We start from the raw sequence: 17,254 nt of genomic DNA, 5'->3' as shown, positions 1-17,254 counted from the left end.
TGAGAGAGCAGACATTGCCTTGGTTTAGCATCTCATCCAAAAGCCAGTATCGTGCTTCCAGAATATACTCGTGATAAAATCTCCAGAAAAGTATGTGAATGCACAATCTCCAGGGTAGGGATGAGTGCTATCCATTCACCTATTTTCTGGGGATTCAATCAATGTTTTGCTGCTGTACATTGATCTATTAGGATAATTCCCATGGGAAATCCAAGTTTAGAATTTTTTTAAGTTCTTTCATTTTGACGAACTGAATTTTACTGTTATTGTTTCAGCATTTATCTATGTTTCAACATAAACAAATTATACTATTAACACTAGGTTGCATGTTATTTCGGTCTTATATTCTACTCGGTGGAACACTTAAAATTCCAACTGGAATTTTTGAAGTAAATCCAGTGCCTTCGAAAAAAAATTCTGGCTATCATTAATTTAAATGGCCAAAAAATTATGTAAATTTTTTTACTTAAACAATTAGCTGGGAAAATGTTTCAAGATACTTTAAAGGACTCCCTTGGCATTTAAAACAACTGCCTCTGATCTAGCAGTTACTTACTTGTATCCCAGCTGATGGCAGACCACAGCAGCATCCTTGTCAGTCCATCCATCATCACAAATGGTTCCCCACTGACCATTGATAAAAATTTCAACACGTCCTTCTTTCTTATTTTCACCATCCATCAGCCTGATAGGAGTACCTGGAAGTCAGCAAATGCATAAGTGAGCCAAGATTTAAAAACATCATGAACCTGAAACACCAACTGAATGTTTAGCACATTTCCGGTTTGGATTGCCAAGGGCAGATCGCAAAAGGGTAGAAACCTAGTTCACTGAAATATTGACCATTACAACGGTCAAGAGTATTTCATTGTCAAATGTACATGAACAGAACAATGAAATACTTACTTGGAACTGCATGACAGGTCTGTAAACACAGTAGTCAATAGAAAACATAATAAACAAACAAAATAAAGTTCACTAAATAAAAAACACTAATATTAATGCAAAACAAAATAATAGCCTAAAGTCCCTAGTGCAACCAATGCAGTTCATATTGGGTAGTTTAGTTGATATTTACAGTGTTCAATAGTCTGATGGTGGTTGGGAAAAAGCTATTCCTGACAACATTTAGACTCCTATACCTTCTTCCTGATGTAAATAAGAACATGGCTAGAGTGGACTGGGTCTTTGATGATGCTGGCTGCCTTTTTGAGGCAGTGCCTGTTATAGATCCGTTTGATGGTGGGGAGGTCACTACCTGTGTTGGACGGGGCAGTGTTCTCCACTTTTAGTAATCTCTTTTGTTCCTGGGCCAAGGCAACTCCAGGCTTCCATCAGTAAGAGCTTCAATTTGCCCTGACATAGGATCAAGCTGTCATAAAATGCCACCCTCTGGGGCAGAGTCTGGATTTTGTTAATTTCCGCATTTGAGGCTGTCTCAGCGACACTCACAGCCCTATTGAGGGCGTGCAGCGTAGGTTTACTAGGTTAATTCCCGGAATGGCGGGACTGTCATATGTTGAAAGACTGGAGCGACTAGGCTTGTATACACTGGAATTTAGAAGGAAGAGAGGGGATCTTATCGAAACATATAAGATTATTAAGGAGTTGGACACGTTAGAGGCAAGAAATATGTTCCCAATGTTGGGGGAGTCCAGAACCAGGGGCCACTGGTTAAGAATAAGGGGTAGGCCATTTAGAACGGAGATGAGGAAAAACTTTTTCAGTCAGAGAGTTGTGAATCTGTAGAATTCTCTGCCTCAGAAGGCAGTGGAGGCCAATTCTCTGAGTGCATTCAAGAGAGAGCTAGATAGAGCTCTTAAGGATAGCGGAGTCAGGGGGTATGGGGAGAAGGCAGGAATGGGATACTGTTTGAGAATGATCAGCCATGATCATATTGAATGGTGGTGTTGGCTCGAGGGGCCGAATGGCATACTCCTGCACCTATTGTCTATTGTCTATTGTCTAAAAGTTGACCCCTGGTGATTTTTGGAATTATACTTCACCACAGAAAGCCTCATCCATCACGAGCACCGACAAAAACATGATCCAACATTAATAATCGCAGGATGTGATCATGGGGAATTAGAAAAATTCCTTTGGTGAAAAAGGTGAAAGTCAAAGTGACCTTATCTCAACAGAGAAAGCATTCAGATATGAGAGTACAGTCAAACGTCTTCCTGGAGCATTTTAAACATCTCAATGATAACAGCTTTGGAAAATCTGCATCTGTGCATATATTGTTTACCAGAGTCTTTCAGGTATGATATGGTGTCTCTGAAGATTCAGTCGGAGCAGAATGGCCTTATTGACCATGACTTGCGTGTCCCTTTCAGTAAAAGTACGTGTTGCTTCTCTCTCTCTCTCCAATGCACTCTCTGTCTTCTTCATGACATTAAGAATGTGTGTTAAAGGGGCGATGCCTTTCAGTGCTGAGTTGCTTTTCTGGTTGCTATGGGGTAATGTGTCAAGAGCCAAAACTTGGGGAGGTCCTGCTTTGCAGATCCCATTTCCATGTATGTTTCTAGGTGTAAACTACACAAATGTCATTTTGAATAAAGGATCAAGAATTTGATTGTGATAGGATAAATAGAGCATGAGAGTAAACTTGCAAGGAACATAAAAGTAGACGATTTTACATGTGTATGAAAAGGGAAAAAAATAATGAAGGCAAATATAGGTCACTTACAGTCAGAAACATATGGAAACATTAAAATGATAGAGAACTTCAACAAATACTTTGGTTTTGTCTTCACAAAAGGATGCACAAATGACCCCATAGAATCGCCAGGAAACCAAGAGTATAATAAAAAAAAGAGTACATGAGGATCGGTAAAAAAGAATACTGGAGAAATTAATGCCAATAAATCCCATGGGGCTGTTAATCTGCAAAGTAATGGAAATAGACATGAAAACAACAGGATTGGTTGACATAATCCAAAACGTAATGTATTATGGAATTGTTGCTGCAGAATGGAGGTTCGCAAATGTAATTCCACTATTTAATAAAGGATGGAGAGCAAATGCAGGTAGGTACAGTGAAGAATATCAGTTGCAGGGAAACACTAAAGTCTATTATTATAAAGGAAATGATTACAGGACAAAGACACATTGTCAAGGGGATTAGAGAATGTCCATGTAAATCTATGCAAGGAAATTTTTGTTTGACAACCCGACTGAAACTATTTTGAGGATACATCTGGTAGAATTGATAAGGAAGAAAGAGAGGAAATTATGTGCTTAGATTTTCATTTGGTTTCTGATAAGGTCCCACATAAGAGCTAGTGAGTGAAATTAGAGTGGTTTGCATTCAGAACAACCTACTGGTATGGTCAGCATCAGGGAATAAATAGAAAATTTTCAGGGTGGCAGGCAGTAATAACTATTTGGTTACCACAGTAATCAATGCTTGTGCTACAGTTATTCAATGATTTGGCTGCAGAAACTGAATGTAAAATGAAGTATGCCGACAACGATAAATTTGTTGGAATTGTGAATTGTGATTAGGATTAGGATTAGAAAGAGACTGCAAGGCAATTTAGAAAAGTAGACTGGGTGGGCAAATATATGACTGATGCAGGATAACATGGTTAGATGTAAAGGTATCCTCTTCAACAGAAAAAAACAGAAAGGCAGAGTATCAAGGTGTTAGATTATGAAGTGTTGATGTACAATGGAACCTGTGTGAACTAGTTCACCAGTTACTAAACATTTGGGTAAACCCCAAGCAGTTAGAAGGCAAACACTGTATTGATATTCAGTGCAAGAGGTTTTCAAGATAGGAACAAAGACATTTCGCTACCATTGTATATGGCCTTGGTGGATTTTGTGGGCTATGTTGTGCAGGTTTGGTCTCCTTTGCTAAGAGTTTATATACTTGATATGGAGGGAGTGAAACAAAAGTTCAACAGACTGTTTTATAGAACAGCAGAGCTATTTGATGAGAAGAGTCTGGGTCAACCAGGCCTGTTTTCACTGAAGTTAAGAAAAATCAGAAGGGATCTCATTGAAACACAAAACATTCTGACATGGCTAGGTAGACCAGATGCTGGGTGGATATTTCCTCTGGAAGGGCAGAGCCTAAAATAAGCTGTTCTAGTCTCAGGATATAGGATACGTCATTTAGGAGTGAAATAATAATAAGTTTCATAATTCCAAGCATGTTGATGTTGCAGAATTTGCCATCACAGATGGCAGTCTAGGTCAAGGAAAGAAGGAGGAAGGTAGATTTCCAGACATCAAGAGCATTAATCTGTCTGGGGAGAGAGTGAAAATATCATATTCAAATAGAGGATCATACTTAATGGTGGAGTAGGTGGGAAAGGCTTACTCTTTTCCTGGATTTTAGCCAACTTCACTGTGTTTTGCACGAAGATCATATTGGATTGGTGTTGTGATGAAGCCACACGTGAATCCGTCAAAAATAAAATGTAATCGCATTTCTAGGTATTGATGTTTCTGATATCATGCAAATACCAGAGTGGCATACATAAATAATTGATGGAAATGCCCAGTCCAAATTAATGTTTGGCACAAATTCACATGGAGGTAATCTGTAGGACAATCTATTCAGGGTAAAATTGAAATCGGATCACCTAACGCCTAAAATATAGGCCGCCACAATCCAATTTCTAGGTTTGTGTATTCCTGATATACCTTTGCCAGGACATACATGTTTTGTTTACAATAAACAGCCAATTCACAATAAATGGATACTGCTTATACAAACACATCTTTTTTTAACATACCAGACATTCATTTTCAGTAACTACATTCTCATGTCAGGAATTTCTCTAGTTCATAGAAATTATTTTGGCAAGTGTGACCTGAAATACACTAAAACGGCCCACGGGCTACTTCAGAATTGTGAGATACCAATTCAATATACATGATTGTGTCTAAACAACTTGCTGACTTTTATCGTGTCCAATCTGAGTGAATAGGTTCATGTGGAGAACTATTCTGAAATTATACAGCAAGAGATTCACAAAATGAAAATGTAGCTGCTTAAGGTGAATGTCAGTTACACTTACAAAGGTTTGTTTGTGTAACCTGAATTCATTTATGACAAATATGCTTTTTATTGTAAACAAAAAAATGCCTGGACAAAAGATATATGAGGCACAGACAATCCTGCTTTTAAGCATTAGGTGAATGAATTGCATGTAATTGATTGATATGGTCAGAGAGAAGTTAAATCAACAATAAAACATATTATTTAAATGCCAGTCCTTTGCAAATGTGTGAAATTTTAGTTTAGTTTATTAGTTTAGGTTATTGTCACCCATACCGAGGTACAGTGAAAAGCCTTTTGGTTGCAATGATTACAATCGAGCCGTCCACAGTGTAGATATACGATAAATGGAATACGGTTTAGTGCAAGATAAAGTCCAGTAAATTCATATTAAAGATAGTCTGAGTGTCTTCAGAGGTAGATGGTAGCTCAGGCCCACCCACTAGTTGGTGATAGAATGGTTCACTTGCCTGATAAGAGCTGGGAAGAAACTATCCCTGAATCTGGAGCTACGCAATTTTACACTTCTGTACCTATTGCCTGATGGGAGAGAGAAGAGGGAGTGTCCAGGGTGAAACTCGTCCTTGAGGCAGTGTGAAGTGTAGATGGAGTCAATGGGAGGTTGGTTTGTATGATGGTGAGGGGTGTGTCCACAATGCTCTACAATTTCTTGCTGTTTTGGATGAATCTATTTCCATTGCTGCAATGCACCCTTATAAAATGTTTTCAATGGATAAATCTGTAGAGTTTGGTGAGAGTTGTTGGGGACATGCCAAACTTCCTAAGCCTTCTAAGGAAGTAGAGGTGTCGGTGTGTTTTCATGGCCATTGCTTTGATATGGCTAGTAACTGACTCAAGCCAACTTGTACATTTCTTCATAAAAACAATACACAAGAAACCACGTTCTTTACCCTAATATAGTTTTTAGTTTAAAAAGGCACACTATCAGACACTTGCCAGAAATATCAGAAGACAAACAAGTTGACTCCTGGACAGTAATTGTGACAAATTGGAGTCTATTTACCTTGTAACTGATGCAGATTTTGAAGCAGAAACCTTTTAATTTTAAATATTTTAAATTTTCCTTCTGTGGGGGGCCATTCACAAGCTATGTTTAAGGCAAGGATGGGATAACTCCCCAAGGTTCTGTGCAAAGTGATCTTGTCCCAGATGTGGTCAACACTCTCTTTGATCCTTGCCCCCATCTATTCTGTGAGATATGTTAGGCTCTAATTAGCACATAAAAAGAATAAATCCGCATTCCAAAACTCTGTACTGTCCTGCATACAGATACAGTCCATAAAGTGAAAGCTGCTGAATGATAATTATGGTGCCTGAGTTCCTAGGAGAAACGGTGAATATTCATGGCATCTTGAGGGACTTTTGCTGGTCCCTTTGTTTCCATTATTATTATTGTATGCTGGGTCATGCACCCGGCTTCTCTTGACCATTGTTTTTATCAACCAGAAGTAGTTCCCACCACCAACTTTGACTAAGACAAAAAAAAAATCTCAATGGTGCTGAAACAAGGATGGCATGACCTGACAAGGTCCAGATGATTCACTGGTCCATTGTGGAATGAAGATGAATGCATTGTCTCACTCCAAGGGCAGCTTAGGGTAGCTAATTCCAGTTTCCTGAAGCAACAGCTGAGCACTTGTTGCTAGAGATATTGGTAGTGCAAGGGCAAAGAAGAAAAATCTACTATAGCCTTGCATTGAATATTTGCAAATGTGGGTAGGGAGTTTAGAAAGACAATATGTGGAGTAGAGAATTGAAATTGAATTGAAATTGAAATGCGATGAGTCTGTGGTGGGGCTCAATGTGCTACTTTGCTGGCACTCTCCAGAGGCAGGATCACAAGGAACAATTCATCCCAAAATGGCAATTTTCACCTAGGTTTGATGAAATCCAGCGTTCACCACAATTATGGATATCATTAATCAACTCAAGCCTATAACCGAAATGACTAAAGGGTCCAACTACAAAATGAACTGAGATAATCAACGGTAGGAGGGCAATGTCAGTAGTTGACACTGTCCATGTGTGGAATACAATAGGGTCTGTGTAAAAAATAGACTGTATTAGTGGGGCTGATAGACCATGGAAATAGGAAAAGATGTAACCTTTAGCCCAAAGATATACAATCCTTGTGATTGAATTTCTTGTCATTTTAGTCCAAAATTAATTTTCTACCCATTATTAAGACATGAATAAACAATTAAAATGAAAGAAAAAGTATGGGGTTGCAAGAAATTAACAAAAAAGTTTCTGTCTCTGGCAGTTTTGATTCAGTAAGAATCATGTTGTTTAGAGTACAGCCCTATACGGCACTGAGACTCTGCTATGCAATGCTCACCAAAAGGAGTTTCCTGGATGTCATTGGCAGCATTGAGTGCACAGATGACAGTTACATCCTCCTGGTGACTGCAGTCATGTCGACCCCAGTCGCTTCTGGGACACAAAACCAGTGACGATTCCTGACCTGAGCAATTGACATCATCCAAGTAAATTGGCCCGGAACCTCCTTCGAATTGTCCCACCAGTGGTTTCTGTGCATATCTGTGGCAGAGTAAGAAAAAAACAATTGCATCAATGCAAGCCTGCTGAGAAATCAGGTATTTGAAGTTTTATGCCATTTTCCAAATGCATGAACATTGGGAAACCGCATCGATTTAAAGTTTATCTTGGAATTCCAAGAACAGATTGGTCCAGTTAAGTGAGACTTTTGAGTGATAGAATCAAGCCAGAATGTTAATTAGATAATCAGATTTTTTTATGTCAGTAAAATAGTGATGGTATCAGATGATTAACTCAGAATGTAATTGAGCAGTATAGACTAAGAAAGCCCTTTTTTTTATCCAGCTCTGCATTGAGTTACATGGCCTCACCAAGAATGCTACAAATGGTCTCAGTGCAATGGAGATGTCGTAGGAGGGTTGTTTTCAGTTTTTAATGTTAGAATAGAATTTCCCATGGACTCCTCTTGCATATGCGGCAAAGTCAGTCTTATTCTGCTAGCATTTGCAATCGATAAATTATTGATGAATACTGTTGGTAACGTATCATTAATAAGCACAGCGGTGGCAATGGATGATGGATGGCATCCTTGGAACTGTTTGCCTGTCACATTTTGGCAGATTAGCAATCAAGAATGAGGAAGGGTGGAAACTACTACTACTTCAATTCTCAGCCAGGGAACAACCTCTCAGAATCTACCTGTTGTATGTATTTTAATTAGATAATCTTGCATTAATCGAAAACAGAGAACATAGTCCCTTTCTATTCATTGTTTTCTGATGGAGCAACTTTCTCCTTACATGAATCTGTCTTGTGAATTTTGTTATAACCATCAAGGGCAAGTAGAAGATAAAGAAGCTAAGCCTGAAGACAATCTGATGTGATGTCAGCAAAAATTTTGCAAGATCTATTCTTATATTCCTTTTCCCCAGAATAAAAGCTGAAATGTTGTTTGCTTTTTTAATTCCTTACTGTCTGGATGTGAACGTTTCATGATTTGTTTATTGATTACCCAAATAGTTCTGGAAACTGAATTCTACCACTTCCTTATCTTAAAAAACCTATTTTTTTAATTCTTTGGATCAAAATGGAAATGTTTGTATATCACACATTATATTCTCTTTACTGCCTTCTCATCTAACCAGTTCCTTGGAATACTTTGTATTCTTCTCAAAGGTTCATTTAACACTTAGCTCCTTTACAGTCAGTAAACCTGTGATCAATGCATTGAGGGTGGTGGGTGTATGGAACAAGCTGCCAGAGGAAGTAGTTGAGGCAGGCACTGTAACAACATTTAAAAGACACTGGACAGGTACATGGATAGGAAAGGTTTAGAGGACAGGTGGGACTGGTGTAGATGGGACATCTTGGTCGACATTGGCAAGATGGGCAGAAGGGCCCTGTTTCCGTGCTCTATAAATATTCTCTGATCTGCTGAGTGTTTGCATCATTTTTATTTTTAATTCAGATTTTATGCATCTCATTTTTTATGATTTTCAATTCAAAAATGACTTCCTTATTCTTACTCTATGTTTCTGTCTATTAACCAATCTACAATCTACGATAATAGATGACACTCAATTTTATGCAGCCTAATCATGTGCACTTCAACAAACGCATTTTGATAATTCAACTTTTCTATTTGTATGGTTTTGTAATCCTTAATGCATAATTTATGCACCATAAAAAATGATGCCTACATCACCTGCTAACCATAGTTAAAAATAACTACCAATTACAATTAATTGAGCAACCTTATCTGTTAACTTGCTTTAATATTCACGATTCTCTCAAATCGAGCATTCCTGTTGAGTGATTCCCCACATGAAGTCTTTGACTATTATTCTATGCAGTAAAGCAAATGCCAATTTCGCACTGAATTTAAAAAAAAATTAAATGAAGTCGCTATCCTCAGTGTGGTTTTAATTATACATCTAACTCCCAGCCTTTTGGATTTTTTGATTTGATTGTCAAACTGCTGATGAAAATACCCTGGAGTACCTGAATCCTACTTGTCGGCAAACAACTCGAGCATTATCTTCTGTCCACCCATCATCACAGACAGTTCCCCACTGGCCACGATAATACACCTCAAGCCGCCCTTCATGGCTACCCTCTCCGCCGACCAGGCGCAGTGCACCGTCTAAACAAGACAAAGAGCCAGAATGACGGTACATGATTAACAACAAAAGCGGCAAAGCATAATGTTATTGCAGAAACGAAAGGATTTATGTTATAGAATGTACTAGTAGTCAAGGACAAGTGGTAATGCATCATTTTTAATACTGAGTTCTACCAATAAATTCAGTGAGTGCCTGCGGTTTTAACACTGCAGTTTTCTCCTCTGCAAAGTCAGGTTTGTTACAATTGGTGCATTTCATTAACTCTGTCTGAGGTCTCCAAATGACTATTGGAAACAGATGTTGTACATGTATGGGGGCTATCTATTACATGAAGAACTTTTATTGCCTAATGCACAGACAATAGATGCCTTTATGTATTTGATCAATACAAAAGAATTTAATCTTTCTCTCTCCACACTGATTTCACAACAAAGAATTAACAGCAACAGAAACCTTTGTGGGAATTTCATATTCGAGCATTGTTAGAAACAATTTTACACCCCGTACAGGGAATTGGAATACACTTGCATATTACCTCATCCCAAATGCTGCTTTGGTATGTTTCGTTTCAGAATTTTCTGCCAATTTATCACAATTTAATCTTTGTTTTCAAATATGAAAAATTGAGGTAACTAAACTTGGCATGCAAAACATTTCTGAAATCAAATAAAGATGTCAGGCCACAACGTTTCCTCCTACTGTAACCAATGTAACCCATGCCATGGGTTATTTGGCCTATTTTCCTCCTACTGTAACCCGTGCCATGGGTTATTTGGCCTATTTTCCTCCTACTGTAACCCATGCCATGGGTTATTCGGTTGTTCTTTTCAGTATAAAGATGAATTCATGGTGTGTAACAATCTGCACACTCAAGGGAAGGTGTAAATTATATTCAATATTTAGTCATCCTATGTTCTAAAAGTACCTGTAATTCCATTATTTGGTGAAATACTTACCACTGAGAGGATTGCAGGATACACCTGCATCTTCCTTGTGCCCACAGTTATGTTCTCCCCACAAACTCTTGGGACATTGGTCTATAGAAAGTTCATTGCCTGTGCACTGCACATCATCCAATAATATTGGACCGGAGCCTTCTCCAAAATGAGCCAATTTCTGTGCCTTGGCTGAAGTACTGTGGTAATAGAGGTAAATAACAAATAAATATTCAAAATGTGACACGCTTTCATTATCATCCTCATTTAATCTAATCAGATATCTGAAGAGATACCCCAATGATTTGAAGTGAGTGTAATAGTGACAAAGTCATTGCTGCTGATTCTTCATCTAATCTTAAACTGTTGAAACCAACCTTCAGATTATGAATTGCTTTTTGTAAAGAAGCATCATAATTCGGTCAGTGAACATAATTTTGTGCAATATTTCATTCCATCATATTTCTATTTCATCCTGGACTAAGAGAAAAGATTTGGCAATGTTGAAGGGCAAGGATTTTCTGTGTGTTTTTTTGTAATTACTCTGCCAGGTCCTGTCAAGATTACCGCTTGTTATATTATTATTACTGTTATAAATTCTCTGGTGAATGCCATTAGTTCTGCTGATCAAACAATGCTATGCAGCCATCTGTAATGTTTCTGTTTTTAGGAAAGCAAAATAACAATAGTACAGTAACGAGAAGTAAACTTTCATTTTTTAAATGGCCACTGACGTCATGTGATCTTAAAAAGAGTGGTTGGGAATTTATCCAGCAACGTGGATTAGAGTCAGGCTTCTGTAATTTCCAAGCCACATAATTTACCTTGTTGGCTCCAAATGGCAGATTTCAAAATCAAAACAATTGCTCCATTATAGAGGATAGATTTGGGCTTCAGAGTGATCATGCAGGTTTGCCGCTATGATTGTGCATTAATAATCCTAGGTATATCTCTTAAAGCAGAGAAGATGTACTTCATTGAAAGAATTAATGGAAATAAAGCAGCCTTGAGGTGCGCAAGATTCTCTGCATCCAATTACAGATGTATCAGTGGATACCTTGATATACCTAACAGCCACTCTCAGCCAGCGTGCAGTGCAGAAACTTCTTGGATTTCCTACAACTGCCTGTGTCCTCTGGCATCCACTGCACCAGCTGTGGAAAATGGTGGGCTGGAGTCATTTATATATTATATATTTATGGCAGATTTCCTGCATTTCTGCTGAGAAATTGGGAGATGACCTGTGAATTTCAGCAGTATGATTACTAGAAGCATTAACAACATGGAATATTATTCTCCAAAGCAGAAACTTATTGCCTACATTCCCCTTTATCCTGAACTCAAATAGATCAGTAAGAAGTACAAAGTGCCTTGTAAATTTGTCTGCTGCCATCATGTGGCCTTATTGATATCTGAGGAGAAAGATTTTATGATTATCCATGTTCAACTCCTGCTGAGGAATCCTAATTGTAAAATTATTCACTGATTCTCTTCAATAAACATTTTCTTTATTTTTCTTTGATTGACTCAATTTTTCCTTATGTTCTACTGCCTCCACTAGATGTTCTACTGCCTCCACTAGATGTGCGTTATGTTTCTGTTTCTGTTTCTGTTTTTCTGTTGCATAACAGCTGGGCTATCTCATGCAGGTTTCGCTCACGTGGGTACCTGTTGCAAAAAAGGCCATTTAGATTTTTATGTGGGCAAGTTTGGTGAGATGATCCATGTCCAAGCTGTCGAGTTGTGACTTGAAGAGTGACAAGGTTGGTGCACATCTGGTGGTGTTGGGAAGGATGTTCCACTGGGATAGTCCATGGATATAGTGACTGTAGGTCGCTATTTTGGTTGGAGTGTTCGTAGGAAGTAGCATATTAGTGAGGTTTAGATAGTAATATGAACTGAAACAACAAATGATTGAGCGGTTTAGTTTTAAATATCCTATGATTTGTAAATGGTGCTCTAGTAATCATTTTATATTAGAAACTGATGGGAAGGAATGTTTCAAAAATCTAAGATCCTTTCAAATAATTCCAAATGTATCAAATTATGTGATTTTATGCTTTGGTTGATTTCAAACATGTTGTTTCATATTCACATGGGAGTAATATCCTTCAACTTTCATAGAGAAAGCTAGGATGTCTGAGGATTTATGCAGGAATTATAAGGAGGTGAATGTGTTGGGTTCTCACAGGATATAATCGTGCCTGACCTTGCTGTGACCATAACCTGTTTGGCTTGGTTGGTTGGGTCTGCTGACAGGTCTTTCACAGGATCCCAACCTACAATAATGAGTCCATTGCTGCTAAAGGAGAAAAAATCATTTTTAAAGGAGGTAGAAACATCCTGCTTTTCATTCAAACTTGCTTAGACCTTCCACGAGCCAGGGCTTTCAGCAGTATTGAGTAAAGGCATTAAAAGAGTAAGGATGTCACCCTTCCTTCCTCCAGTTTCCAAGGAATGCGTTTTCCACTGTTTTTTCAGGATACAAGTGAACCCTATTCTATTAGTTCCTGCTAGTGGCAGCAGGAAGAAAGATAATTTATGCATGGCCATGAGTCCCACATTCCCAGCATTGGGGTTTGTATGACCCTGTTGACGATTGGAAAGAGAAGTCAAAGTTGTCCATGTTAAAGGCAGGTAGACTCCCCTGATTGATTTTTGATCATTTTGTAAAGGGTAATCCTGTCACAACAGAAGGAAATCCTTCCCAGTTTGTCGTTTAACCCAAGTGCCCCTGAACATAGAATACTGGAAGGAGTTGACCAAGAGGCTCCTCCCTGTCTTCCTCTGCATCTTATCCACACACTCTCCAGCACATTTTCAACAATCTCTGCCATGACAGGAGATAGAGATAAAGACCTTGGTGCATATTTCTGCATGAAATGTCTAATCTCATCTCTGCCAGGCCCTTTGTCTTGGGCTGCTTGGGCAACCTAGAGACTAGAAACTTTACACCTGACCAGCATTTTGACAGTCATGGAATGTCACTTTAACATGCTTTTTACATGCTTTAGAATTTCTCGCTGAAAAAACATTTGTGGGTTTTCAGATGTAATTTGATAGAATATTACATAAGAGGCTTGAAGCTGGAATTTCCTGTGGCTAAAGTTTTTTTCAAACAAAGTTGTATTTAAAGGACGAATATTCATTGGGGAGTATTCAGACATATATCTACTTTTCCTTTAAGAAAATATTTTTCCAGGGATCTTAAATCCAGGGAGCAGATGGAAAAGTTTAAAGATAAAATAGTATTTTCCTAAATGTAATTTGCTGCAATTACTTGTTTTACTAAAAATTGCAGCTGGCATAAACTTGACAAAATTCCACCATGATATATATGGGTTTTTTAAAAATCCATATCCAACATTTTTCTCTTCATGTCCTATGTTAAAGTCTGGAGACCTAAATGAAGGAGATTTTTCTGGATGGCCAACTAAGAACTGATCATACTGTAAGTTATTGGCAAAATTCTTTCCTGAGTAATATACTGGACTTGAATCTGAGGCTTGGATGGTAAGAAAAAACACAATTCTCCATTTCATTCCACAAAAAAAGTTCCTTTCTACTGCTAGGGGTAGTGAATTATTCTGGTTCAAGGATACCACTCATGGAACCCTTTATTACATGAATGGGGGAACCAGCCTGCTTCTGTGAAGTTCCTTTCCTAAGCCATTCCCGAAGAATGGGAAGCATCCCTAGTATTTGTAGGGCTCCATTTAACAGGTCAGCTGAGAAATGATAAAACTCTCTCGTAAAGCGTGGCCAAATACACGATCAATCAGGACTGGGGAATAAATTCACAGCACTGAGTTAGCAGCTCAGAATGGTTGCTCCAGTAATCATTATTAAATCAATGAGCCAACTCTATTTGTGCTTTATTTGCAAGGACTATCGCTGCAGGAGAAGTAACATCCAGCAGGAGGCAGCTGTAACATGGATAGGACAGATAGTTCTTCCATTGTTCCCTTAGGTGTCGGGATTGCATGTGGATGGAGACAAGGGTTTTTTTGTTGGTGGAGAAGAAGTAACATGGTTATTTATTTTTGGGATTGGGCATCCCTAATGTGAAAGACTGTGATTGACTTCCTGCCACTTTGCCTCCAGGATGTTACTGGAACCTTTAAGAACTGACAACTAATCTTGATTATGTGCAGTTCTAATCACCCCACTATGGGACAGATGTTGAGGCTTTGGAGAGGGGTGCAGAAGAGGTTTACCAGAATGCCGCCTGGATTAGCTAGAAGGAGAGGTATGACAAACGTGTATTGTTTTCTCTGGAGTGTTAGCTACAAGATCAGGTCAGGGGTTAGGGGATCCTGCAGCAAGCAACTCACTTCCTAATTCCCCTGTCCACAAGGCTCTTGTCAGAAATCTGATGGAAGAGTTTCCACTTGTTTGATGAGAGTAACTTCAACAATAGTCAAGAAGCTCGATGCTATATCGGGCATAGGAGCACTGTTGACATGCACCTCATCCACAGTCATCCACTCACTCATCTATTGGAGGCACTGTAGCGCAGCGGTAGAGTTGCTGCTTTACATCGAATGCAGCGCCGGAGACTCAGGTTCGATCCTGACTACGGGTGCTGCACTGTAAGGAGTTTGTACGATCTCCCCGTGACCTGCGTGGGTTTTCTCCGAGATCTTCGGTTTCCTCCCACACTCCAAAGACGTACAGGTATGTAGGTTAATTGGCTGGGTAAATGTAAAAAAATTGTCCCTAGTGGGTGTAGGATAGTGTTAACGTACGGGGATCGCTGGGCGGCGCGGACTTGGTGGGCCGAAAAGGCCTGTTTCCGCGCTGTATATATATGATATGATAACTCATCCACAGCACCTACCAAGCCAAGAACATCTAGCAGCCAGAAGCACAAGGACAGCAAAAGAACAGGAACACCATCACTTGGATGTTGCCCTCCAAGCCAAACACCATCCTAACTTGGAAATATATTGTGTTCCTTCACCATCGTTGTGTCAAAATCCTGGCGCTCCCCCTACCTCAAATACTGCCGTGGTTCAAGAAAGCAACCCACCAGTACCTTCACAGGGCAATTAGGAATTAAATGCTGGCTCCATACAAATGTTCCTGTGACATTTCATCGCTGCTTGTGAACAATTTGTGAAATTTTGCTATTAGTATTCTATAGCTGCCTAACTACAAACATTTTGTGTTTTGGTGGCATTGACAGGAGAATGGCTTAGGAATGAGAAAACCCTGTGATGTTGCCTTAGTAGCAATCTGACCAAACCTCTGGGATTCTGACTGGCATGCTTTGTAATTAGTAAAGAATCATCCAAATGATTGTTCTTTCATGGTCTTGAACAATGGAGCTGAATCTAAGAGGAGGGTACGTTTTCTCTGAAAGGGTTACAATAATCAAGCCTTTCGGAAGTTTCAGGTTGTTTACTGTGACCCTATACTTTAGAAATACAGCTGTTGAAGCATTTTCCATTTAAACACATCTGGAATAATCACCTCAAATATTATTTGTGGTAGCTCGTTCCATATATAATGTTCTGCGACTTTACTAATAACACAAAATAACAACTTTGAACTAACTCAAAAGTGGAAACCTTTTTTATATTTTTATCATTTCACAGGCTCTCATTATCTTCAACTTACCATGTTACCCTTCCACATTATATTTTATCCAGAAACAAAATCATCCTCATGAAGATTTTTAGTTTAGTTTAGTTTAGTTTAGAGACACAGCGTGGAAACAGGCCATTGGGCCCACCAAGTCCATGCTAACCAACGATCACCTGTACACTAGTTCTATTCTACATACTAGGGACAATTTACAGAAGCCAATTAACTTAAAAATCTGCGGAGTGTGGGAGGAAACCCACACGGTCACAGGGAGAATGTACAAACTCCGTAAAGACAGCACCCATACTCAGGTTCGAACCTGGGTCTCTGGCGCTGTAAGGGAGCAACTGTGCCACTGTGCTGTCCAGTTTAGGATTATGTTAACAGTTCTTTTCCATTTCTTCATAGTTCATTTACTTCATAGTTCTAAATGATCTAAACAAGTGATCTAAACAAAGTCTCTAACAAGTTTAACATTGCTTTTCAATTCCATTCTGTTAAAAATGAACCCATGAAGTATTTGATCTGAAGATAGACACAAAAATCTGGAGTAACTCAGTGGGACAGGCAGCGGTTACTCCAGCTTTTTGTGCCTATCTTCGGCTTAAACCAGCATCTGCAGTTCCTTCCTACACAAGTACTTGATCTGAATGTTTTCATGATATGAACCTGCATTCCAACTTCTTCCTAAAACCCTGTCTAAAAATCCTTTGTATTCACCCAATTCACAAAGGATAAATTCCCCAACCCTCCATCTACTTCTTACCAAAATCACCTCACATTTTTCTGTTAAAGAGCTCGTGACAAAATCACCAGTGCACTTTTGATCAGATACAGGATTCCACATATATTTTCCAAGAAAAATAATGCAAAGAATGCAAACACTGCTCAGAGGATTTATAAAGAGCATTTTAAGTTTGTAGTGGAAGCTATGGTAGTGCCAGGGAAAGTGAATTTGTACTTTACTTTTAATACTATATATTAGAATACCGAAGGCCAGTAATTTTCTTGGTGCTAATGTCTCTCCAGCAAGTATTATATCCGGAAAGATACCAGCATATGAATTAACAGCA

The 17,254-nt window shown here is 38.8% G+C and overlaps 1 protein-coding gene across 2 annotated transcripts in view; it reads right to left on the bottom strand.

Moving 5' to 3' along the window:
• Positions 1-17,254, bottom strand: part of prss12 (serine protease 12) — a 103,713-nt gene that overhangs the window by 31,196 nt on the left and 55,263 nt on the right. For both annotated transcript variants that reach the window (XM_078411375.1, XM_078411384.1), the window contains 4 exons: positions 10,614-10,792; positions 9,536-9,677; positions 7,374-7,576; positions 557-698 (listed from right to left, as the gene is read on the bottom strand). In XM_078411375.1, the coding sequence (XP_078267501.1) occupies positions 557-698; positions 7,374-7,576; positions 9,536-9,677; positions 10,614-10,792 (666 nt within the window). The remainder of the gene's footprint in view (positions 1-556; positions 699-7,373; positions 7,577-9,535; positions 9,678-10,613; positions 10,793-17,254) is intronic.

The sequence above is a fragment of the Rhinoraja longicauda genome, chromosome 1 (assembly GCF_053455715.1).
Source record: "Rhinoraja longicauda isolate Sanriku21f chromosome 1, sRhiLon1.1, whole genome shotgun sequence".
NCBI classification, from domain to species: domain Eukaryota; kingdom Metazoa; phylum Chordata; class Chondrichthyes; order Rajiformes; family Arhynchobatidae; genus Rhinoraja; species Rhinoraja longicauda.
This window is presented reverse-complemented; position numbering and strand designations above follow the sequence as displayed.